The 26,407-nt window shown below is 34.6% G+C and overlaps 1 protein-coding gene across 1 annotated transcript in view; it reads right to left on the bottom strand.

The window, feature by feature from the left end:
• Positions 1–26,407, bottom strand: part of LOC143235137 (uncharacterized) — a 49,870-nt gene that overhangs the window by 9,438 nt on the left and 14,025 nt on the right. Inside the window, exon 2 of the mRNA XM_076472994.1 lies at positions 21,150–21,631. Coding sequence (XP_076329109.1) covers positions 21,150–21,624 — 475 coding nt within the window. The 5' untranslated portion in view covers positions 21,625–21,631. The remainder of the gene's footprint in view (positions 1–21,149; positions 21,632–26,407) is intronic.

The raw sequence follows: 26,407 nt of genomic DNA, 5'->3' as shown, positions 1-26,407 counted from the left end.
CATCGAAACTGGCCATTAAGGCTTTATGATTAAGTTGATTTAGATTAGACTTGAAATTAAAAGAGTCTTTGATGAATGAGCTGGCTGATGTTACATATTTAGAGAATGCCCATGCTATGTATTTACCAAGATTGTAATTAAACGATTCATATGTGGACATTATTGGTCGTAATGGACAATCTGGTTTATGAGGTTTGGGGATGCCGTATATTTGCGGTGTGCGTGAGTCGGTTTTACGTAGGTAGGAATAAAGTGTTTGTGAAATTGTGTTGGCTTTTTTCATTTGTAGTAGTAATTTGTTCAGTTGCGTCTCGTGTGTCTTTGTTGGATTTGTGTGTATTGGTTTAAATTTGTTCGTGTCTGATAAGATGTTATTCATTTTTTTGGATGTATTCATTCATGTTCATTATGACTATAGCGTTACCTTTATCTGCTTTTAGAATTTTTATGTTTTTGTCTTGTTTTAGGTTTTTAATGGAATTAATGTCTCTTTTTGTAAGGTTGTTTTTTAGTTTTCTGTTTTATGAAATTATGTTGATGGTTTTGTGAGAAAATTCTTTGAAAAAATCGTTTAAGATGTTGTTTTTAGGTGTTTCTGGAAAATATAAATTTGTAATTTTACCTGGGAAGTTTGGCTGTTGGATGTCAATAAAATTATCTAAGTTGTCATCTTTCTGTTGGTTGTGTTTGGTTGTTTCCTTGTTTTTCTTCTCTGTAGAAAGTATCACAAGTCTCCTAGCTAGGTCTTCTAAACAAGTTTTGATTTCTATGGTTGGAATGTACCTAGGTGCTATTGCGAAGTTGAGTCCTTTGTTAAGTAGATGTATCTCGTCTGTGTTTAATTGTCGGTCGGATCTGTTAATTATGAGGTTAGTCAACGGTTTGTCGTTTTGGTGTCTTTTCTGTTGTTTGCATCTTAGTTTTTCTAGTTTTTTGTTGTGGCAGATCTTTTTGTCTCTGTCGTTCTTAGTATTGACCAAATCAATAGCTAATTAATACCTATATTAATATAATAAAATAAATAAAATTATATATTCAAACATCTAATACCGCCCTCTACATTTCGACACACAGTTACACAACCCCTTTCAAACATGTGGTCAGCTTCCGGTCAGTTACCTCTTTCTTTGTGAACCTGACGATGACCGAAGAAGGTCGAAACGTTGTTCGCTCTTCTATGTAAAATATTTTCTCAACCCAAACGAGCCGTTTTTGCATATAAATTACTATTACTATTACAAAGAATTCCGCTAAAAAACTTATGTAATTTAAAGAGAAAATGAGAGACTTTAATTATTTTTTTACAACTGAATGTTGTAATTGATAAAACTATAAAAAATGTTTTCTTGTTTTATTCTATTTTTCTAAGCAAAGCTACTCGAGGACCTTCCACGCTAGCCATTCCTATATAAAAAAAAAACAGCTATTCAACGCGATCTATCGCCAAAGTTTGTGCTACAGTTTTAGTGACGAAAAATGTGATTTACCCTCATATTATAAAGCTCGGAATAAAAGAGATATCATACACAGAAACGGGATTCAAACCAGCGATCAGTAGAGAGAGAGTTAACCAGCGACTCGCAGAGAGAGAGTTAACCAGTGACCCGCAGAGAGAGAGTTAACCAGCGACCCGCAGAGAGAGAGTTAACCAGTGACCCGCAGAGAGAGAGTTAACTAGCGACCCGCAGAGAGAGAGTTAACCAGCGATCCGCAGAGAGAAAGTTAACCAGCGATCCGCAGAGAGAAAGTTAGCCAGAGACCCGCAGAGAGAGAGAGTGAACCGTTTTAACCACTAAGATTGTCAGGCTGGAATTCAATATGAATCATACACAATCTTGACAAAAATGTTTGTATATTTTGTAACTCGTCTGTGAACTAACAAATTAGAATCAGGTTTCGATACCCATGGTGGGCAGAGCACAGATAGCCCATTGTGTAGCTTTGTGTTTAATTAGAAACAAACATATTTTCTAACAAATAAGATCATTATTTTAAAGATGCACGAGGTGACATAACACTGTGAAATGTAATGTGTATAATGAAACTGGTTTCGTGAATAATTTATTAGAACAGAAAACAATTTTATCGGACACCCGTAGAAAAACGTGTAATTCAGAATTTCATCTATCACGAGAACACATATACAGAGACAAACATAATATCACATTATTATAAAAAAGGGTCTGTAATTTATATTGCTTCATATTAAGTATTCAGTACTTGATTGGTCCTCTTCGTACTTTATTGCCTCCCGGTAGTACAGTGGTATGTCTCCGGATTTACAACGCTAAAATCAGGGGTTCGATTCCCCTCGGTGGGCTGAGCAGATAGCCCTATGTGGCTTTGCTATAAGAAACAAACATCGTACTTTATTAACCTTCACATGATGACGTGGCATGTTGTCGATAAGGTTATTGATGTAATTCATTGTGACTTTATCCCAACTTGTCATTGGGAAAACGCTACAACTCAGCTACAGTAGCTGGTTTAGGGTTGTGGTTAGTAATTTTCCGGCTCATTTCTATAGGATTAATATATGGACACTTTGCTGGTCATGCAATCTTGTAACGTTCTTCTGGTCGAGATAATCCTGTGTAATGTGTGTACTGTACGCAGTGATATTGTCATCCTGGAAAACAAAGTTATTGCCAAATCTTGCCCTAGCATATGGCAGAAATATCGTCTCTCTGTAGTGCCTTTAGAAGGACCATTGACGTTTCCCTAAAGGATATGAAGAGCATGATAAATAGCTGCCCAAACATATACTGCACCACATCCTGTGGAAGAGTTTTCTCTCCTCTCTTCTCCAGGCAAACGAAGAAAACGAATTATACCATCAAATTCTACAAACTGGAAACATGACTAATGTGTAAAGATGACATGTCTTCATTGTCCTAACTCTCATGGTGGTGACAGCGATAAATTCTGGTTAATACTGGTGTGCAAATAGCTTTTCTTAGAAAATAACTCTGTTTGGTCAGTTTCCTATTCACTGTTCTTCTGGATACTCTGAAATAAATATGTTCATGCCATTCCTGTTGTAAAGTGTTGCAAGACTTCTTTCAACATTGACATGCTAACCTGATCAAAACAATGTCATCTCGGGCAGTAGTTTTCCTGCAACAATGTTTCCTGTAGTCTGATGACGTTTCAGGATTCTAGATACAGTACCCTACTGTTCTAACAATGTCTGTTTGCTTCATACCATTTATGGACAGTTAACAATTTGACGTCTTATAACTTCTGGCACGTGACAAGGCATGACTCTACACCATGTACAGAGAAAATGTCTGAACAAAGCGTTGATCTGTTTCGAAGAAGATTGAACCAAAACACACCCTTTTATACAAAATAGGTGTGTAAGTGTGTTTTGACAAACAAATGTTCAAACCAACAACACACAAATCAGAATAACAACTCGTACAGTGTTTTAATCACACACTGCCCTCTGGTTTACTATTTAGACATTTACTCAATACCTACTCCATGTATATAAACAATAACATCAATGTATAACAGTATGTAAAATGTATAACAGAATGTAAACACTTTGACCAATAGCAGTATAAAAACTAGTCGATATTTAGGATATTATGCAAATAATAAGTTACAGGAATATGGCGCTTAGACTATTTCTCACGTGACAACTCGTGGAATTTATTCTTTAAGAATTCGCGTAGATGTGTAGCGTCTTGTTAAGATCCGTGATTCTCCTGAGTAAACCTCAAGTGCGAGCTATAAAATCTAATGTACATAACCTCCAATTTACCTGAAGTTTATTTACTTTTGTTACATAGCTGAGGGTTTATTGATTCACACGATATAGGAATACAAAATACACACCTGTCTCTCTATGTAATAAGCACCCACTTTAAAAATTTAATTAAAATAATTTAAGAAAACTAGAAATTAGAAAATTTTCTGACGTGTTAAGGTTTAAAGGTTTTATCGCGCACCAAAGACACAACTCCATTTTAAGGCTTCATGGAAACTTCAACGCCCGCAGGGTTTCGTACATAACTGTTATAATGTGCCACGCTGTCTAATTATGTAAACTAACATTATTTCATAACGGACTAGTTTATTCCGAAAACACTTCATCAAATTAAGTGAGCTTATTTCGGCCACGCTCGTGCATTCCATTCACGTGAAATTATAGAACTTTGGATAAAGGATGACACTTTAATGGAAGACCGATTGTACTTTCGCGCGGGTAGAGGCTGATTAACATTGTGTAATTATCACCTATGTAGCCGACCCTATGTAACTCTTATCAACTCGTGGTAGCTTCCGCAAAAATAATTAGGATCTTTATTAATCACGAGATGTTTTCCAAGAAGTTCCGAATGTGAAGATGGGATATGTTCGTGCGTCAGGTGTACATTGTAAATCTATCAAAGTGAAATGCAAATGAGGGAAGGATTGTGTGTGGTTTTCGCTTTCGTTAATAATGAAAATATTTAAATAACGTAAATGAATCCACTCAGTTGGTGCTAATTTCCACTTTAAACGTATAACCACCAGATGGCACTACCACAAAGCAGAGGAATTTGAACTGTAGCAGGAAACTAGAATTTACCCGCATGTAGCACTCGCGAGAACCAGTCTTTATTTAAGTTATTTTTCTTCACTCATTTCAACAAATATCTGTTGTTGTTTTTAATCCATCGTTTCGTGATTAGATTGGGTTTAAAGAATACGAAACGTCATGACCAACGTGTGCACAATGTATTTACATCACAAAAGTAACTAATTATGCATTGTTAAAATACCATAGTATCACCTTTATAGCGAATGTTAGGCTTAACATAAATTTTAGAGACAAATCCTTGCAAATGCGATAATAAATAATAACGTAATATTGATCATTTGCCATGATATATTTTGAACAAACTTTTAGTTGTTTCTTTTGTCTTTGTGTTTGAATTTCGCGCGAAGCTACTCAAGAATTATCTGCGCTAGTCTAGTAAAACTAGAGGGAAGGCAGCTAGTCATCACCACTCACCGCCAACTCTTGGGCTACTCTTTTACCAACGAATAGTGGGATTGACCGTCACATATAACGCCTTCACAGCTGAAAGGGCGAGCGAGTTTGGTGTGACGGGGATTCGAACTCACGATCCTCAGATTACGAGTCGAGTGCCTTAACCACCTGGCCATGCCGGGCCAGCAAAACATGTACTCTCAGGTTTCCAGTCCAGCAAAGTAACTGTACGTCTATCAAAGTGAAATGCAAATGAGGGAAGGATTGTGTGTGGTTTTCGCTTTCGTTAATAATGAAAATATTTAAATAACGTAAATGAATCCACTCAGTTGGTGCTAATTTCCACTTTAAACGTATAACCACCAGATGGCACTACCACAAAGCAGAGGAATTTGAACTGTAGCAGGAAACTAGAATTTACCCGCATGTAGCACTCGCGAGAACCAGTCTTTATTTAAGTTATTTTTCTTCACTCATTTCAACAAATATCTTTTGTTGTTTTTAATCCATCGTTTCGTGATTAGATTGGGTTTAAAGAATACGAAACGTCATGACCAACGTGTGCACAATGTATTTACATCACAAAAGTAACTAATTATGCATTGTTAAAATACCATAGTATCACCTTTATAGCGAATGTTAGGCTTAACATAAATTTTAGAGACAAATCCTTGCAAATGCGATAATAAATAATAACGTAATATTGATCATTTGCCATGATATATTTTGAACAAACTTTTAGTTGTTTCTTTTGTCTTTGTGTTTGAATTTCGCGCGAAGCTACTCAAGAATTATCTGCGCTAGTCTAGTAAAACTAGAGGGAAGGCAGCTAGTCATCACCACTCACCGCCAACTCTTGGGCTACTCTTTTACCAACGAATAGTGGGATTGACCGTCACATATAACGCCTTCACAGCTGAAAGGGCGAGCGAGTTTGGTGTGACGGGGATTCGAACTCACGATCCTCAGATTACGAGTCGAGTGCCTTAACCACCTGGCCATGCCGGGCCAGCAAAACATGTACTCTCAGGTTTCCAGTCCAGCAAAGTAACTGTACGTCCCCAACTCAAAATAATCTTATGTTTCTGTGTCTCTAAGCCATTTATGTAAGTATATTAACAACTTTAGTGGCCACAAAACGATATTATTTGTGCCATTGTTGTTTTTCGTTGTTTAACAAAAAAACTACACAACAGGCCACTTGCACTTTGTCCACCGCAGAAAAATGAACCCTGAATTTTAGCGTTGTAAGTCCGGATATTTATCTCTGACTTACCAGGATGAGGGACATTACTTACGAGCAAGAAGAGATGATAAAATGAAATTATTGTGGTGTTTTGAAGTGGTTTGTAGATTGAATAGGAGTTATTTATAATATGAAAAGTACTAATGTGTGCATTGTTCAAGAACTCGGCATGGCCAGGTGATTAGAGCATTCTACTTCTTATATGAAGGTCGCGGGTTCGAATCCCCGTCTCACCAAACACGCTCTCCCTTTCATCCGTGGGAGCTTTACAATGTGACGGTCCATCCCACTATTCGTTGTTAAAAAAGTAACCTTACAGTTAGTGATGGGTGGTGATGGCTGTCTTCCCTCTAGCCTTACACTGCTAAATTAGGACAGCTAGGGCAGATAGCCTTCGTGTAGTTTTGCGCAAAATTCAAAACTAAACAAACAAATGATTGTAAGAGATAGATTATCAACAAGATGCTACGTTTTTTTACTGGTGTAAATATTATTTACATTTGGTCTAATTTTTTTAGCGAAACTATACAAAGATGTGTGTATATAAACCAGGGGCATAAGCGGCGAATTTATGAGTCACTCAATTTTGACGCAATAGGGAATGTTTTTTTGAATATGAAATATACTTGTGTATAAAACTCAGGAAAAGTAGTTGTTTCAGTTTTGAATTCAATGGCCACAGTTAACGTAGCAAATAAGGTATACTTCACCCCAAAAAAAGTATGTATGTTCCGCCGCCTCCAATTAGGGTAAATACGCAAGAACATAGTATTATCTATTCCGATCGGACCAAATATCTGGCTTGGTACTAAACAAAGAAATCCGGTGCACAAACGTTTAAAAAAATCAAAATTTACAATATTTTAAAATCGTTACAAAACAATTTATAAGGCGACATCTGGATTTGTTATATGTTTTAGTTATTATTACCTTTTTATAAAAAGTATATTCTATTAAGCAAGTTTTTATTTTTAAAAAGGCCTAGAAATATTGTAATTTGATACTTAAAAATTATTTAGATCAGTCACAGCGTTAAAATTTACTAGGAAAAAATAGATTGGTTTGTTTGAAGTTGAGGACAAAGCTGCATAATGGGCTATCTATGCTCTGCCTATCACGTGTATCGAAACCGGTTACTAGCGTTCTAGGTTCGAAGACATACTTCTGTGCAGCTGTGGAAATTACAGACAGATAAATGGCCCGGCATGGCCAAGCGTGTTAAGGCGTGCGACTCATTATCTGGGGGTCGCGGGTTCGAATCTCGGTCGCACCAAATATGCTCGCCCTTTCAACCGTGGGGGCGTTATAAGGTGACAGTCAATCCCACTATTTGTTAGTAAAAGAGTAGCCCAAGAGTTGGCGGTGGGTGGTAATGACTAGCTGCCATCCCTTTTGTCTTACACTGCTAAATTAGGACGGCTAGCGCAGATAGCCCTCGTGTAGCTTTGCGCGAAATTCAAAACAAACAAACAGACATATAACATTTAATAATATCAAACTATAGTTGTCAGTATTAGTTGTCGATCGAGGCGTCACCTAAACATTTATTTATCTTTAAGCAATTAATAAAAAAACGGAGCATTTGTTGATGACACTGGTCAGTAAAGTCAGTCAGGTCATTTTACTGGAAATATATCTCTCGTACGACGCTGAAATTATACACTAGCGCTGTTATAGTTGTGTCATATATTTCCATACGAAAATATACTCACAGTCCTGTATGTGTTAGGCATCACAAACTACAAACAAATCTAGTTTTTGTTTCTCTAACATACTTCTTCCTGTTATGTTTAAAACTGTACAACAACCAACGGTATTTCAAATAATTCCTTAAAACTACAATGTACAAAGAAAAGGAAAAAATACTTTTATTCATTAAAGAAGGCGACTCAATGTGTACTTTTTCGTTCTTTGGTATTTGTACACTGTCAAGGAAATACGTCATAAATATACGAAATTACATGTATATGAAAAACGAAGAGATTTTTATTTATAGAAATAATTATTCTAAAGAAATGAGAAACCAACAGATGGCGAATTTGTTAATAAATTAATACAACAGAAAATCGAATAATTTTGATGCATTAGTATTTAGTATATTTACTTAACACAGAGGAATACCGGACTTACAACGTTAAAATCCGGGTTTCGATACCCGTGGTGAGTAGAGCACAGATAGCCCATTGTGTAGCTTTGTGCTTAATTCAAAACAACAAAAACAGAGCAATACACATGATTTCCATGTAGCCTTATCAATCTATGACTATGTAATACTGCTTCAAATGCTCTGTATTACTACCCGTAAGTCAACAGGCTTATTTCGATCACTTGTTACTTTTGCCTAAGCCTGAAATGCGTCAGAAATGTTCATATTTTTCACCGACCTATTCATCGTCAAGACATTCTTTTAAAAACATTTTCTGTATTTTTGGAATCATTGTCTTGAATACCTCAGAGCTAAATACGGCTACACACTGAGCTACTGGTGAGCTCTACAGAAAAGTCAGAACGAAATATTTTAACTACTAAAACTTGTTTTAACTTGAGTTTTTGTTTTTATTTTTCAGAAAAGTAAGTTGATGTTGCCTTAAAGCCGAAAAGAGTTTTTATTTCATTGTTTCTTTTAGCTTAAGTTTAATGCGTTATGATTTAAATAGTTTATTTAGCGTGAATATTCAATTTATTTTTAGAAGTGATAGTTTGCTATTTTTTACGACTTATATATTGTGCAGTTCAGTAGTAATGAATTGGTGATTGTTATACTACTGGGTAATGTTACCAGAATATTTTGAGTTTTTCTTGTTATCTTAATTACGTATTACTGAATCATTATATCTATTAATGTATTGGATGTTCTGGGCCTCTGTTGGGGTATAAATACTAGTAGGAAATTTTGTTAGATAGATCTAAACTTGCGATAGTCAGCTTTGCCATAAAGGGCAAATTGTGGCAATTTTTAAAGTGAAATTATCACAGATTGTATTGTAAGAACAGAGTAGAGAAGAATAATTTGTCTTTTCAATTTTGTTCTAAAGTAATTGAACCAGACTGTGTACACGTTGTCAAAAAAGAGACAGTTATTTAAATATCTGGATATAACCGTGAAACCAACATTGTAATGAACATTTGTATATAAGTTTAATTTGTTTTTATATATTTTAAAATAAGTAGACTGTGTGCCGTATGCTTATTAGTAAAATTTATCGTTGATAAGTCACACACACCTACTATAAAGAATCCGGCCGACAAAACTTGACATTCACAACTTATAAAAATATAGTTCTTAAGCAGTTCGATTTGTAGTTTATTTAGAAAGCTGCTTTTACGCGTATTAACTCGTTTATTATGATGTCATTCCTATCAGTGGTTGAATTTTAAAGCATTGAAATGAAACCTGAGCTTAAGGCGTGCGACTCGTAATCTGAGGGTCGCGAGTTCTCATCCACCGTCGCGCCAAACATGCTCGCCCTTTCAGCCGTGAGGGCGTTATAATGTTACGACCAATCCCACTATTCGTTGATAAAAAAAGTAGCCCAAGAGTTGGCGGTGGGTCGTAATGACTAGCTGCCTTCCCTCTAGTCTTACACTACTAAATTAGGGACGGCCAGCACAGATAACCCTCGAGTAGCTTTGTGCGAAATTAAAAAACAAACAAACAAACAAAACCTGAGCTACAATGACCCGGTGTTTAGGAAACTCAAAGACGTGTATTTTAAAATTCTGTCCCCGAAAATGGTCACTCTTTCAGTCATAATGCTACTGTCAATCTTACTATTCTTTGGTAACTAGTAGCCCAGGAGTTGGCACTGTAAGAATTAATAGGTGTTTCATATTTTGTCCAAAGATAAAAGGAAAACTGATAAAATTCCTTAAATGTTCATAATTATGCTTACAACGGTTGTTACTCCAAATGACATTTGAATGTTAGAGAACAACTGATTGGTTAATTTTTTTTTTAATTTCTCTCAAAGTTACATGAGGGCTATCTGCTCTAGCCATCCCTAATTTAGCAGCGTAAGACCAGAATTAAGGCAGCTACTCACCACCACCCACCGCCAACTCTTGGGCTACTCTTTTACCACAAAATAGTGGGATTGACCGTAAATTTATAATAACCCCACGGCTGAAGGGAAAAGCATGGTTGGTGTGACGAGGATTCGAACCCGCGACCCTGAGATTACGAATTGAGCGCCAAAATCACCTGGCTATGCTGAGCCAACAAATGAATGAATCTCTTGTTGATGGCCTAACGGTGAAATCAGAAATTGTACTTCTTTTATCATCTAGATGTAAATAGCTAAAAATTGGGTTTCAATACCCGTGGTAAACAGAATTTAAATGGCTAAAAATCGGGTTTCAATACCCGTGGTAAACATTGTGTAGCTTTACACTTAACGACAACCATTCTAGAGGCAAGATCATGAACTTTATATTATATAAATTACAAATTAATGTTTTTATCTGTTGACGGATATTAACAGATCTATGTGACTAAAACATTATCATAAGTCATCCATAAGAAATATCAGTGCTTCCAGAATAGAATACTGACAGCGAAGATAGCTTATTGATAAGCGCAGAAATGGGAATACTTAGATGGCCGTTAGGAGTGTTGCTGAAAGAGAAAAGAATGAATAAGAGATGTAAGAAAGTGGCGGGAGTTTGTGGAATAGGAAAAGACAAGAGAAGAGAGGCTAGAATGGTTTGGTCACGTGAAGAAGTAATGAGGAGATATTAGAGATTCCAATATCCGACAAGAGAAGACAGAGAAGGCTAGCAAAGCGTTAGAAGAAAAGGACTGAAGAAACCATAAACAAGAAAAGAATTCAGAAGACCTGACAAAGAACAGATGTGATAGGTGGTCAACAGTAGGTATGAAAACTCATACCAAAAATGTTCACTTCAGAATTAACTCCACGCAGAAAATGAGATTCTTAATTTATAAGAAAGCAAATTATTATTTTTTAGTTTAGTAATAAAACCACGAGGGAGCGTCTTCAACAGCCCATGTAACAAAGTGTTTCGTATTGAAGGAAAAGCAACCGTTAAACGAATTTTAAAACAAAGCTTGAGGAAAACCTTATCTCTTTACCTCCAAGTTCATTCGATTATATATTTTAGTTATTTTTATGGGTTCTGCATTTTTAGGTTATTGTTATGTTCAAAATATTATCTGCTTTTGTTTTCCATAAAACAACCGTATAAAAGTTACATAGGTAACATAATGTCCGTATGTTAAGGCATCCTGTAGTGTTAAATAAGTTGTTGGAATTTCAAAAAAACAACAAAAAACTCTAGCGCCACCTATAGAGCCAGTGAACACATAAAAACATATTCAAATTACTTCCAAGATCTAAGCTGTTATACTAGATTTGTTGATTTCGATTATAAATAATTGCTTGTTGCTTTAGAAAACTTTAATTAACCATACTAATTTAAATTATGAACATAGCTTTAATTAAAATTTCGCTTCTTACAATAGAATAAGACACTTAACTATTTACAGAGTTGGGCATCGTTTCATCTTGCAGCGATACGGTTAATTACGTTTCAAATTAAAATTTTATTTATAATGATATACCTAATTCTCTATTGCACCACATTTTTAAAACCGTCATTTCATCTTCACCAGAAGAAATTATTTCATTGTGAAAAGTTCACTTTATTAGGCGTACGTTTAAAGAAAGTCAAAACTATAGTTCTAATGAATATTTCTCTTATCATAACGTTACCTAATGGGAATTTTTCAACCTTATCATATAAGAAGCTTATCTCTATGATTTGCATATTAATTGCTAGTAACAACGAAATCTGCATATTAATAATGATAAAAAAAACCCTAATAAGAAATGTTCATGTGTTTCCAAGTCATATCTGACGATAAACAAAATTCGGCATGTGTGCGTGTGTTTTGGACTTAAGCACAAAGCTACACAATGAGCTATTTATGTTCTGCTCACCACGGGTATCGAAATCCCGTTTCTAGTGCTGTAAGTCCACAAATATATCGCTGTGCCACTAGGGGCAAAATTCGTTATATTTTGATCTTTATTTGAAAACCAGTAACAGTTGAGAATTTGAGACACGACGATTTACGTCAAGGAATTTCTCACCATTTTTCACCATAGAAGAAATGTGTTTATTTGATACTAAACTTTCTTTTTGATCAAGTATGAATTTTTATAACACAAGTTAGCTGTTAGCTTTCAAAGTTTATTTATACAACTACAAGAAAAACAATAAAAATAACATAGATTTGCGTAATGCGAAATAATTTTTTGAGAAACAGAAAACCACGGAGTCGTACGCACATTCTGAAGCCTAAAATGTCGCCAAAAAATATAAAACAAATTAAATCCATTGTATTTTCTGCATTGTTTTAAGAGCCCCCCGCTAGAACAGCGGTAAGTCTACGGATTTATAACGCTAAAATCAGCGGTTCGATTCCCCTCGGTGGGCTAAGCATATCTAATTCCGATGTGGACTCTCTACTTTAAGTAGAAAGTTCTTAGAATTTCTATAAGTTAATTGTGAACTGTTTCTAAATACTAGACAAGGTGTGAACGAAAAATAATTCGTTAATAATCGACAGTGTGCTCTTTATTTTGTATATATATATACTTTATTTTATATATATACTTTTGAATATATATATATATAGCTTTCTCGCAAAGCTACTCAAGAGCTATCTGCGCTAGTCGTCCCTAATTTAGTAGTGTAAGACTAGAGGGAAGGCAGTTAATCATCATCACCCACCGCTGTTGGGATACTCTTTTACCAACGAATAGTGGGATTGACTGTCATATTATAACGCCCCCACAACTGAAAGGACGAGTATGTTTTGTGCGACGGTGATTCGAATCCGCGACCCTAAGATTACGAGTCAAACGCCTTAACCCACCTGGCCATGCCGCGACTTGTTGTAAGTAAATGTCTGTTATGGATTTTCAGTAGATATATTCGTTTTGGTTTATATAATTGAAAGAAATGATAAAGAGATATTAATGAAAATTATTTGATAAATGTAGACTAATTTAATTTTTAATACAATGTAATATATTTAATTTTACGAAGATTCTATTTCATGTTTACACGTTTTGATAAAATATATATTTAATTTAAGTTATTTATGTTCAGTTGAAAAACGAATAACATTTGATATATTTTATTTTTATTTTTACAAATTACACGTCCTGAAGAGAGATGTTTGAAGTAACGAAACCGATCGAAGAATTTCGTGATGAAGAGAGTTAGTATTGTAATGTTTTCCTATATACATAAACTATAATGTGATTCATTCTGGACACAAGGAACAGCCGGGCATGACCAGGTGGATAAGGCACTTAACTCGTAATCCGTGGATCGCAAGTTCGAATCCTCCATCATACCAAACATGCTCACCCTCTCAGCCGTGGGGGCGTTATAAGATCAATCCCTCTATTCGTGGGTAAAAGAGTAGCGGTGGGTAGTGATGACTAGCTGCCTTCTCTTTATTCTTACACTGGTAATTTAGGGATGGGTAGCACAGAAAGCCCTCGAGTACCTTTGTGCGAAATTAAAACAAACAAATAAAAGCCCCCAGTTTTGGTTTTATTTGTAGAAATTGCTCATTCAAACCTTTTTGTTAGTCACATTTTATTACACGCCTGAGGTGTTTTTTATCTCATGTATATTGCTCAGAAGAGATATTTGTTCCTTGCTGGAAATGAGTGAATATGGGCTAAAAATACAACTTTAAAAGTTCTGTTCAATGCCCAGTTTTATCTTAAGATTAAAGGAAGATAGATTTCCGTTTTTGGGTAGCCTCATTCTGAGTCGTCAATGTTGTATACAATGCTATCAATGAGCCTCGTTTATTGTTTTCGTTATGATTTATATTCAAAAGAAAATTAAATTTGTTTTTAAATAAACGCATAAAATACGATGTTACCATATCAATATGAAACACGTGCACGGTACGTCGAAATTGTCATTATCACAGTTGATATAGTTTCAGGGAAATGTTCGAACTGTGGTTGTAATTAACCATAAACAAACTACATGCACGTGTATTTACAACAAACTAAGAAAATATACTTCAATCGCCTTTTCAGATATAAAAATATTCACTAATTTCACCTTTAATCATGGACCAATCTATAGAAACGGTTTTTATCGTATTATTGCATGCCCGGTTATTCGCAGACGAACTGCCTGTTTTTACATGTAAACTCGCACTTATAATAAACACGTGTGAAACGAGCATTTCTTAGAGTGAATTAAACCAACACATTTTAAAAAGAGCTTCTGTGGGGCAGCGCGGTCGATCAGCTTGTTCCTTCTTATTAAAATTCTAAATGACACATGGAAAAAAATTGAAAATTCCAGCTATTACAAACCTAATATGGATGTGAGAAAGAAAACCATCTGAACGGCTTGGCAGTAATAAAGAGGGTTCTCCCTCAGTACGTTTAGGAAAATCTTTGATTTTGAATTATTTAAATTCAAAAGGAAACAATAAGTAGGGGTGGGATGGCCAAGATTATGCTCCCAAACTCTGTGCAATGGAGAACATGTGCAACTCGTCTTGTTCCCTTGATTAATACAAACAGATATAAAATAAATATAGTCTGATTAAACAAAGTTTAGATTCTTAAGCGTTAAAAACTTTAGTGTGAAATTAACAGCTGAAGCTATAGTGTTATCTCCTTTGACGACTGCTGGGACTCCTTATTTTTGGCTCGGCATGGTCACGTGTTCAGAACGATTGACTTGTAATCTGAGGGTCGCGGGTTCCATTTGTTTGTTTTTGAATTTTGCACAAAGCTACACGAGGGATATCTGCGAGAGCCGTACCTAAGTTAACAGTGTAAAATAAAACTAGAGGGAAGACAGCTAGTCATCACTAACGGCTTCCAACTCTTGTGGGCTACCCTTTTACCAACGAATGGTGGGATTAACCGTAACATTATAACGCTCGCACGGTTGAAATGTCGAGCATTTTTGGTGTGACGGTTGCGGATTCAAATCCTCGTCGCACCAAACACGTTCGCTCTTTCAGCCGAGAGGGCGTTAGTGTTACGGTCGATCCTACTATTTCTTGGTAAAAAGTAGTCCAAGAGTTGGTGGTGCTGTCTTCCCTCTAGTTTTAGACTTTTAAATTAACACTCGAGTAACTTTGTGCGAAATTAAACAAACAAACTTTCGCATTTTCCACAAACAATTAGCCTTATTTACACTGAGCAGAAACGAGACAAACACACACTAAAATTTTCCCAGTGACGAAATATTTACGTCACTGGCGGTGGTTGTTTGTTTCAGAGCACAGCCACATCGAGCTGTCTGTTGTTTTCACCTCTCGGAATCGAACCTCGGATTTTAGCGTTGTAAGTCCGTAAATGTACCGCTTCCTCAACGAGAGACTGCTGATTATGTTATAAAACCACATTACTAATTTCATGGCTCAAAATCCATAAAAAGTATAACGTAGGGGCTATCTATGCTGTTCCCGCTATAGGTTTCGAAACCCGGTTTTCACCGTTGTAATCCTTCAAACGGAAAGTTTGCGATACAAATAATGATGTTTTTGGTAGCTTGATTAAGTTTAACTAACCGTCACAGATGTAAACTAAGTGTTCGTATCACCTATTCCTATTCGTTCGAAGGATACATGACTAAAATATTGATGTGCGAATTTTCAAGAAACTGCTTTCTCAAACATCCAAGAATTTCCTTTCTAAATAAATTTAAGTGATTCACAATAATGTCGATCATATTTGTCCGAAATTAATGATATAATTCATGTAGTAGAAGATCCTTATTAATGATATAATTCATGTAGTGGAAGATCCTTATTAATGATATAATTCATGTAGTAGAAGATCCTTATTAATGATATAATTCATGTAGTAGAAGATCCTCATTAATGATATAATTTATGTAGTAGAAGATCCTTATTAATGATATAATTCATGTAGTAGAAGATCCTTATTAATGATATAATTCATGTTGTACAAGATCCTTATTAATGATATAATTCATGTAGTAGAAGATTTTTATTAATGATATAATTCATGTAGTAGAAGATCCTCATTAATGATATAATTCATTTTCATGTAGTAGAAGATCCTCATTAATGATATAATTCATGTTGTAGAAGATCCTCATTAATGATATAATTCATGTAGTAGAAGATCCTCATTAATGATATAATTCATGTTGTAGAAGATCCTTATTAATGATATAATTCATGTAGTAGAAGATCCTCATTAATGATATAATTCATGTTGTAGAAGATCCTCATTAATGATATAATTCATGTTGTAGAAGATCCTCATTAATGATATAATTCATGTTGTAGAAGATCCTCATTAATGATATAATTCATGTAGTAGAAGATCCTCATTAATGATATAATTCATGTAGTAGAAGATCCTCATTAATGATATAATTCATGTAGTAGAAGATCCTCATTAATGATATAATTCATGTAGTAGAAGATCCTTATTAATGATATAATTCATGTAGTAGAAGATCCTTATTAATGATATAATTCATGTAGTAGAAGATCCTTATTAATGATATAATTCATGTTGTAGAAGATCCTTATTAATGATATAATTCATGTAGTAGAAGATCCTTATTAATGATATAATTCATGTTGTAAAAGATCCTTATTAATGATATAATTCATGTTGTAGAAGATCCTTATTAATGATATAATTCATGTAGTAGAAGATCCTTATTAATGATATAATTCATGTAGTGGAAGATCCTTATTAATGATATAATTTATGCAGTAGAAGATCCTTGTTAATGATATAATTCATGTAGTGGAAGATCCTTATTAATGATATAATTCATGTAGTAGAAGATCCTCATTAATGATATAATTCATGTTGTACAAGATCCTTATTAATGATATAATTCATGTAGTAGAAGATCCTTATTAATGATATAATTCATGTTGTAGAAGATCCTTATTAATGATATAATTCATGTAGTAGAAGATCCTTATTAATTATATAATTCATGTAGTAGAAGATCCTTATTAATGATATAATTCATGTAGTAGAAGATCCTTATTAATGATATAATTCATGTAGTAGAAGATCCTTATTAATGATATAATTCATGTAGTGGAAGATCCTTATTAATGATATAATTCATGTAGTAGAAGATCCTTATTAATGATATAATTCATGTAGTGGAAGATCCTTATTAATGATATAATTCATGTAGTAGAAGATCCTTATTAATGATATAATTCATGTAGTAGAAGATCCTAACGGAAGAGAAAATATCTGGGATGAATGTGGTTTTATGAGGATTTCCAGAAGAAAGATTTCATATATAAAATATATTTATACCACGTGTTTTGTAAAGTAATTAACATCTTACTTGAGATGCTGTACGTTAATCTTATCACAAAGCTAGTGTAAATAGTGTATTAACCTTAGTACTGAGTTGGTGTAGGTTGGTCTGTTAACCCAATCACAGACCAAGCATAAATTAATGTATTAATCTCAGCACCGACTTAATGTAGGTTGGTCTGTTAACCCAATCACAGACCAAGCATAAATTAATGTATTAATCTCAAAAGTTAATTCGTGTTGATAGATCTATTAACCTCATCACATAACCAGAGTACATTAAGGTATTAACCTCAGCACCGATCTGGCATAGTTGATCTAGTAACCTCATTACAAAGCTAGTGTAAATTTAAGTGTTAATCTCACCGCTGAGTCATAATAGGTTGATCTATTAACCTCATAATCAAAATTAGGTAAATTAAATCATTATCCTCAGAGCTGAGCTGGTGTAAGTTGAACTATTAACCTCAGCATCGGACTATTATAAATTAATGTGTTAACCTCAACGTAAAGGTAGAGTGGGTTAATATATGATAATGGGTTCATGTTTTAACCTCATCGTCGAAATACTGGTTAAAGCATTATCTTTATCATCAAACTACGGTTAAAATATTATAACATGATGGTCCAGCTTTACAGGTTAATACTTTAACTTCATTGATACACGCCGAGCTTGTTTAGACTAATTAATTAACCTCGTTTTTGAGACAGAATAAGTTACAGTATTATGTATAAACCGGATACATAGTAAAATCTGAAAGCTATTGTCACAACGTTTTCAATATTAGACAAATAAATACTTCTGCTTTTGTTGTTATTGTCACAAAGTTTGCAGTATTAGATAAATAAATATTTCTGTTTTTGTTGTTATTGTCACAAAGTTTGCAGTATTTGATAAATAAATACTTCTGTTTTTGTTGTTATTGTCACAAAGTTTGCAGTATTAGATAAATATATACTTTCGTTTTCTGTTTCCTTATTAAAAAATATACAATGTCAAGTTCATCATACGATAAACAAACTTTGAAACAAAACACCAGAAAAGTTTAGTTACACTTCCACTAAAAACAAAACACCAGAATAATTTAGTTACACTTCCACTAAAAACAAAACACCAGAATAATTTAGTTACACTTCCACCAAAAACAAAACACCAGAATAATTTAGTTACACTTCCACTAAAAACAAAACACCAGAATAATTTAGTTACACTTCCACTAAAAACAAAACACCAGAATAATTTAGTTACACTTCCACTAAAAACAAAACACCAGAATAATTTAGTTACACTTCCACCAAAAACAAAGTTTAGCAGAAAAATCCCGAACTACGTTTTGTTCTTAAACACAAGAACCGTGAAATGGGCGTAGTGATTCTAAAATAAACCCAAAATAATTGTCTCCGTGTGAGACAGCGGTACGTTTACGGACCTACAACGTTAAAATACGGGGTTAGATTCCTTGTGGCGAACGCAGCAAGTAACCTAATGTGGTTTCATTCTAAAAGAAATAAACGAATCAAAATAACAACATTAGATTAACGTATCGTTTTACATTAATCTGATGTAAGTTATAAAAAATTACAACAGAAAAGCTTTTTTATCTAATGTTTGTAGAGGTCAGGTTGATTCTTCATACTTTTCCTTTTGCCAAAAATATCCTGAAATATATTATGCTAAGAGAGGACCTACTTTCCATACTGTTGAAATACTTGAACTATAAGGACCGAGATACAGATGTAAGATTTTGTAAAACTTATAAAACACTTTATTTCTTACCCGACTTCTCTTTTTTACTTCATATAACGTCTCTGTTCGCCCCCAGGTGTCTCAAAATGTATTTTGGTATGGCATCGATACAAAATGAATCTAAATTGTCAGTTGTGGTGGAATTATACAGTATTCGGTATGAGAAACTATGTTGTAATGAAACTAAGGTGTCTGGTGTGGTGGAATTATACAGTATTCGGTATGAGAAACTATGTTGTAATGAAACTAAGGTGTCTGGTGTGGTGGAATTATACAGTATTCAATGTGAGAAAGTATGTTGTAATAAAACTAAGGTGTCTGGTGTGGTGGAATTATACAGTATTCAATGTGAGAAAGTATGTTGTAATAAAACTAAGGTGTCTGGTGTGGTGGAATTATACAGTATTCAATGTGAGAAAGTATGTTGTAATAAAACTAAGGTGTCTGGTGTGGTGGAATTATACAGTATTCAATGTGAGAAAGTATGTTGTAATAAAACTAAGGTGTCTGGTGTGGTGGAATTATACAGTATTCAATGTGAGAAACTGTGTTGTAATAAAACTAAGGTGTCTGGTGTGGTGGAATTATACAGTATTCAATGTGAGAAAGTATGTTGTAATAAAACTAAGGTGTCTGGTGTGGTGGAATTATACAGTATTCAATGTGAGAAAGTATGTTGTAATAAAACTAAGGTGTCTGGTGTGGTGGAATTATACAGTATTCAATGTAAGAAAGTACGTTGTAATAAAACTAACGTGTCTGGTGTGGTGGAATTATACAGTATTCAATATGAGAAACTGTGTTGTAATAAAACTAAGGTGTCTGGTGTGGTGGAATTATAAAGTATTCAATATGAGAAATTGTGTTGTAATAAAACTAAGGTGTCTGGTGTGGTAGAATTATAAAGTATTCAATGTGAGAAAGTATGTTGAAATAAAACTAAGGTGTCTGGTGTGGTGGAATTATACAGTATTCAATGTAAGAAAGTATGTTGTAATAAAACTAAGGTGTCTGGTGTGGTGGAATTATACAGTATTCAATGTGAGAAAGTATGTTGAAATAAAACTAAGGTGTCTGGTGTGGTGGAATTATACAGTATTCAATGTGAGAAAGTATGTTGAAATAAAACTAAAGTGTCTGGTGTGGTGGAATTATACAGTATTCGGTATGAGAAACTATGTTGTAATGAAACTAATGTGTCTGGTGTGGTGGAATTATACAGTATTCAATGTAAGAAAGTATGTTGTAATAAAACTAACGTGTCTGGTGTGGTGGAATTATACAGTATTCAATATGAGAAACTGTGTTGTAATAAAACTAAGGTGTCTGGTGTGGTAGAATTATAAAGTATTCAATGTGAGAAAGTATGTTGAAATAAAACTAAGGTGTCTGGTGTGGTGGAATTATACAGTATTCAATGTAAAAAAGTATGTTGTAATAAAACTAAGGTGTCTGGTGTGGTGGAATTATACAGTATTCAATGTGAGAAAGTATGTTGTAATAAAACTAAGGTGTCTGGTGTGGTGGAATTATACAGTATTCAATGTGAGAAAGTATGTTGAAATAAAACTAAGGTGTCTGGTGTGGTGGAATTATACAGTATTCAATATGAGAAACTGTGTTGTAATAAAACTAAGGTGTCTGGTGTGGTGGAATTATAAAGTATTCGGTATGAGAAACTGTGTTGTAATAAAACTAAGGCTTTCATGAGTACTCAGTGTGAGCTGTGTTATAGAGTGAAGGTATATTTCACACCGGTGCTTTATGGGTTCAAAACAACAACAACCAAGACTACAGTAAATATGCTTATCTCCTCCTTACCTGTTAGGGTGAGAAAAGGAGTTCGACTTAACAAGTAGCCCAGACTTGCAGACTGGCTGACGGTAGGGCTACCGCAGTAGTCTGTACCGGGAGAAATAGACGTGCTATCCTGCCTGTCATCTTGCAGTCCAAGACAGTTGGAGAAGCACCCGACGTGGAGCTGTGGGTGGAGAGGTGCCTGTGTCAGTCCGGAGTGGAAGAGAGTGCTCAGAGTGACGGGGATAGGCTGAAAGCATCTGGGGAGGACTGGATGGGGCCTGGGGAGGACTGAATGGGGCCTGGAGTTAAACGGAGGGGAAGGGGGTTCGGGGGAAGAGGTTACTTCTGAATGGTCTTCCCTACCGCTGTCTGTGGGTAAAAACCGTTTCTTCTCAGACCCCAAGATAGTGTCTATGGAAAAGTTCGTAACGGGTAAACTGGAACATGGTGATGACGATTCCAAAGGAGTGACGTCATTTTTCTTTCTAGACTCCATTGGTGCTCTAAAAGAAGGAACAAAAAACAAATCTAAACCTGGACAGTTGTGCTTATAGATTTGAATACTGATCTGCCATCTAAAACATTCTACAAGTCTTAATGGAAGTAAGAATATACTTTATATTTATAACTTTAGCCTGAAACATTAAACACTAGACTTACAAACACATACATATACATTAGACGTATAAACAAACAATAAACACTAGACTTACATACACATACAAATATACACTAGACTTACACACATACGGACACATACACAGGACGCACATAAGCAGATATAGACAAGACTTACAGTTGCATACCTATGTATATATTAGACTTACGTACATACATTAGATGTACTCAAATATACACACAAGGCGAACACAGAGATACATATGATTTAGATAGCACACAGTAGAAGGACGTATTATCTTAATCTTTAGATAGTACACAGTACAAGGACGTATTATCTTAATCTTTAGATAGCACACAGTAGAAGGACGTATTATCTTAATCTTTAGATAGCACACAGTAGAAGGACGTGTTATTTTAATCTTTAGATAGCACACAGTAGAAGGACGTATTATCTTAATCTTTAGATAGCACACAGTAGAAAGACGTGTTATTTTAATATTTAGATAGCACACAGTAAAAGGACGTATTATCTTAATCTTTAGATAGCACACAGTAGAAGGACGTATCTTAATCATTAGATAGCACACAGTAGAAGGACGTATTATCTTAATCTTTAGATAGCACACAGTACAAGGACGTATTATCTTAATCTTTAGATAGCACACAGTAGAAGGACGTATTATCTTAATCTTTAGATAGCACACAGTAGAAGGACGTATCTTAATCTTTAGATAACACACAGTAGAAGGACGTATTATCTTAATCTTTAGATAGCACACAGTACAAGGACGTATTATCTTAATCTTTAGATAGCACACAGTAGAAGGACGTATTACTTTAATCTTTAGATAGCACACAGTAGAAGGCCGTATCTTAATCTTTAGATAGCACACAGTAGAAGGACGTGTTATCTTATTCTTTAGATAGCACACAGTAGAAGGACGTATTATTTTAATCTTTAGATAGCACACAGTAGAAGGACGTATTATCTTAATTGCAACAGATAAAAACAATATCTGAATGACTTCCTTAACTGACGGTTCGGACAGTGTGTACGTGATCAAACAAGAATGAAAATTGTCACCAAGTGTCATACAAAGATAGCAAGCTACTAAAAGAGTGCCAATAAAGAAAGTGACAAAGATTTAGAAGTGTTTCATCCGTATGTAGGATGGATCCAGCGAAGTCAGGCCTCCTGAAATGTATCTCAGAAAGTGACAAAGATTTAGAAGTGTTTAATCCGTATATAGGATGCATCCAGCGAAGTCAGGCCTCCTGAAATGTATCTCAGAGAGTGACGAAGATTTAGAAGTGTGTAATCCGTATGTAGGATGGGTCCAGCGAAGTCAGGCCCCCAAAAACGTATCTCATTGCTACCTCAAGCCAGTGCCTTCCATTGGAACTATTTTAAACGTATTTTAAGTTTCGTTCCATTATACGTGTTCTCTGCACCAAATCCACAAGGTAAGAAAAGCCAGCACGTGCTGCTGGCGTAGTATTTCTGAAACGTTGTTACTCTAGACATCTTTACAGAAACGTTCTCAGTAAGGCTGTTGGCATCCATTTTTCACGTTTCCTTTAGTGTCTTAATGAATATGAAGAACTAACTCAATAGCTTTAGTGTTGTCATGTTTTAAAATACAGCTGTACTAAAGCTGTACATTTGTGACGTATTATGGATGATTTTCTTAATATTAACATGTATCCAGTAAAAATCAGTGTTTTTCCTTTTTTCTATCAATTTTTTAAACACCTTGTTATTGCGCAAAGCGTTTTCATTTTTTGTCAGTTTCAGACATGAATGACACAGTTTTTGACACACGTCTTTAACACCAGGTGTTCATAAAGTATTTGTTTTCGTTTAGTGATCCTCTACTAACGCGTTATTTTGGAAAGTGAATAAACCATAAAACATGGTGTTAACCGCAGTTCCGTATCCTAAATTACGTGTTCAGACCGTAATTTTAACAGTTGAAAGTTGTCTTCCAGTGATACAGCGGTAACATTACGGAGTAACAACGCTAAAATCCTGGGTTCGATTCCCCGTGGGGGGAGGGGTCACAAGTACATAGTCCAATGTGGCTTAGCTCGAAAGTAAACAGATAAACAAAAGTTGAAAGTCACGTAGGTGTAACTTGTACTGTATATCCGAACTAAAGATCTGGATTCAAGGTATGAAACATGCACGCATACGTACGCACTCATATAAAGGTAGTTCTGTATTTTCTGTGAATGCAAAACAGATATCAATCTGTCCGTTTGTCATTTAAGCCTGATTAGAAAAGTACATAACTCTAAAAATTTAATATTACGTAAGCGGCGGAAGATATTTTAGTTGTGTTTTTGGGGACACTGAAGACTGGGGGCACCTAATTCAAAACTGAAACTAACTTTCCATAACAGCTATACACAAGTCTCTGTTTTCCATTTAAAGAAGCACTTCACTTCCTCATCCAAATTTGAGGGCACGTGTGTCCTCCCATTTCCTATAATAATAATTCGGTAAATTTCTACCATACAATTAAAGAAACGTCGAAACACTAGATTACCGATAATCGATTGACTAACAGTTTATTAATACTGAATATTTGTTGGTATTTCTTGTAAACAGCTAGTTTTGTAATGAAAAACTAAAATAATGTTTACGTCATAATGATAACTGAACGAGAGGAAAGATTGACAGAAGATACTATGTGCCCCACCCACTACTCACGGAACCAACTAAGAAGTCGCAGCTGTCTTTGAAACCTCTTTTCCTGGTGTTCATCGTTTAGTCATGTGACTTCTTCCCACAGGTTGGACACCAACAGTGTTCATGGGCCGGTTGAGAACCAAGGGGGTAAAATAAGTCCAGAGAACATCATGGTAAGATAATATAAAAACACGGACAGATAGAACTAACCTAGTGCAAGACCAGTGGGTGTCGCGAAACATAAAAGTAATGACTCATGACGTAATTCAAGAGACTGTTGACGATGTCCTCAGTTCATTAAATCTTGAGTCAACAAACTTTTATAAAAGCGCATATAAAGAAAGTTACAAAGAAAAAACCCTTTATGCGTAGGACGCTCGACTCGTAATCTAACGGTCGCGGGTTCGAGCCTCCGTCACACCAAACATGCTCGCCCTTTCAGCCGTGGGAGCGTTATAATAGCACGGTCAATTCCACTATGCGTCGGTAAAAGATTAGCCCAAGAGTTGGCGGTGGATGATGAAAACTAACTGCCTTTTCCCTAGTCTTCACTGCCAAATTAGGAACAGCTAGTGCAGATAGCCCTCGTGTAGCTTTGCGCGAAATTCAAAAAACAAGCAATACCAAGAAAGATATATATGTAAAAACAAGCAATGCCAAGAAAGATATATATGTAAAAACAAGCAATGCCAGAAAGATATATATGTAAAAACAAGCAATACCAAGAAAGAAAAATATGTAAAAACAAGCAATGCCAAGAAAGATATATATGTAAAAACAAGCAATGCGAAGAAAGATATATATGCAAAGACAAGCAATGCCAAGAAAGATATATATGAAGAAACAAGCAATGCCAAGAAAGATATATATGTAAAAACAAGCAATACCAAGAAAGATATATATGTAGAAACAAGCAATGCCAAGAAAGATATATATGTAGAAACAAGCAATGCCAAGAAAGATATATATGTAGAAACAAGCAATGCCAAGAAAGATATATATGTAGAAACAAGCAATACCAAGAAAGATATATATGTAAAAACAAGCAATGCCAAGAAAGATATATATGTAGAAACAAGCAATACCAAGAAAGATATATATGTAAAAACAAGCAATACCAAGAAAGATATATATGTAGAAACAAACAATACCAAGAAAGATATATATGTAGTAACAACAATACAATACCAAGAAAGATATATATGTAAAAACAAGCAATGCCAAGAAAGATATATATGTAGAAACAAGCAATACCAAGAAAGATATATATGTAGAAACAAGCAATGCCAAGAAAGATATATATGTAAAAACAAGCAATGCCAAGAAAGATATATATGTAGAAACAAGCAATACCAAGAAAGATATATATGTAGAAACAAGCAATCCCAAGAAAGATATATATGTAAAAACAAGCAATGCCAAGAAAGATATATATGTAAAAACAACCAATACCAAGAAAGATATATATGTAAAAACAACCAATACCAAGAAAGATATATATGTAGAAACAAGCAATACCAAGAAAGATATATATGTAAAAACAAGCAATACCAAGAAAGATATATGTGTAAAAACAAGCAATACCAAGAAAGATATATATGTAAAAACAAGCAATGCGAAAAAAGATATATATGTACAAACAAGCAATACCAAGAAAGACATATATGTAAAAACAAGCAATGCCAAGAAAGATATATATGTAGAAACAAGCAATACCAAGAAAGATATATATGTAAAAACAAGCAATGCCAAGAAAGATATATATGTAAAAACAAGCAATGCCAAGAAAGATATATATGTAAAAACAAGCAATGCCAAGAAAGATATATATGTAGAAACAAGCAATACCAAGAAAGATATATATGTAAAAACAAGCAATACCAAGAAAGATATATATGTAGAAACAAGCAATATCAAGAAAGATATATATGTAAAAACAAGCAATGCCAAGAAAGATATATATGAA

The sequence above is a fragment of the Tachypleus tridentatus genome, chromosome 2 (assembly GCF_004210375.1).
Source record: "Tachypleus tridentatus isolate NWPU-2018 chromosome 2, ASM421037v1, whole genome shotgun sequence".
Lineage (NCBI taxonomy): Eukaryota > Metazoa > Arthropoda > Merostomata > Xiphosura > Limulidae > Tachypleus > Tachypleus tridentatus.
Note: the sequence above shows the minus strand (reverse complement) of the source record. Positions and strands in the feature narration are given on the sequence as shown.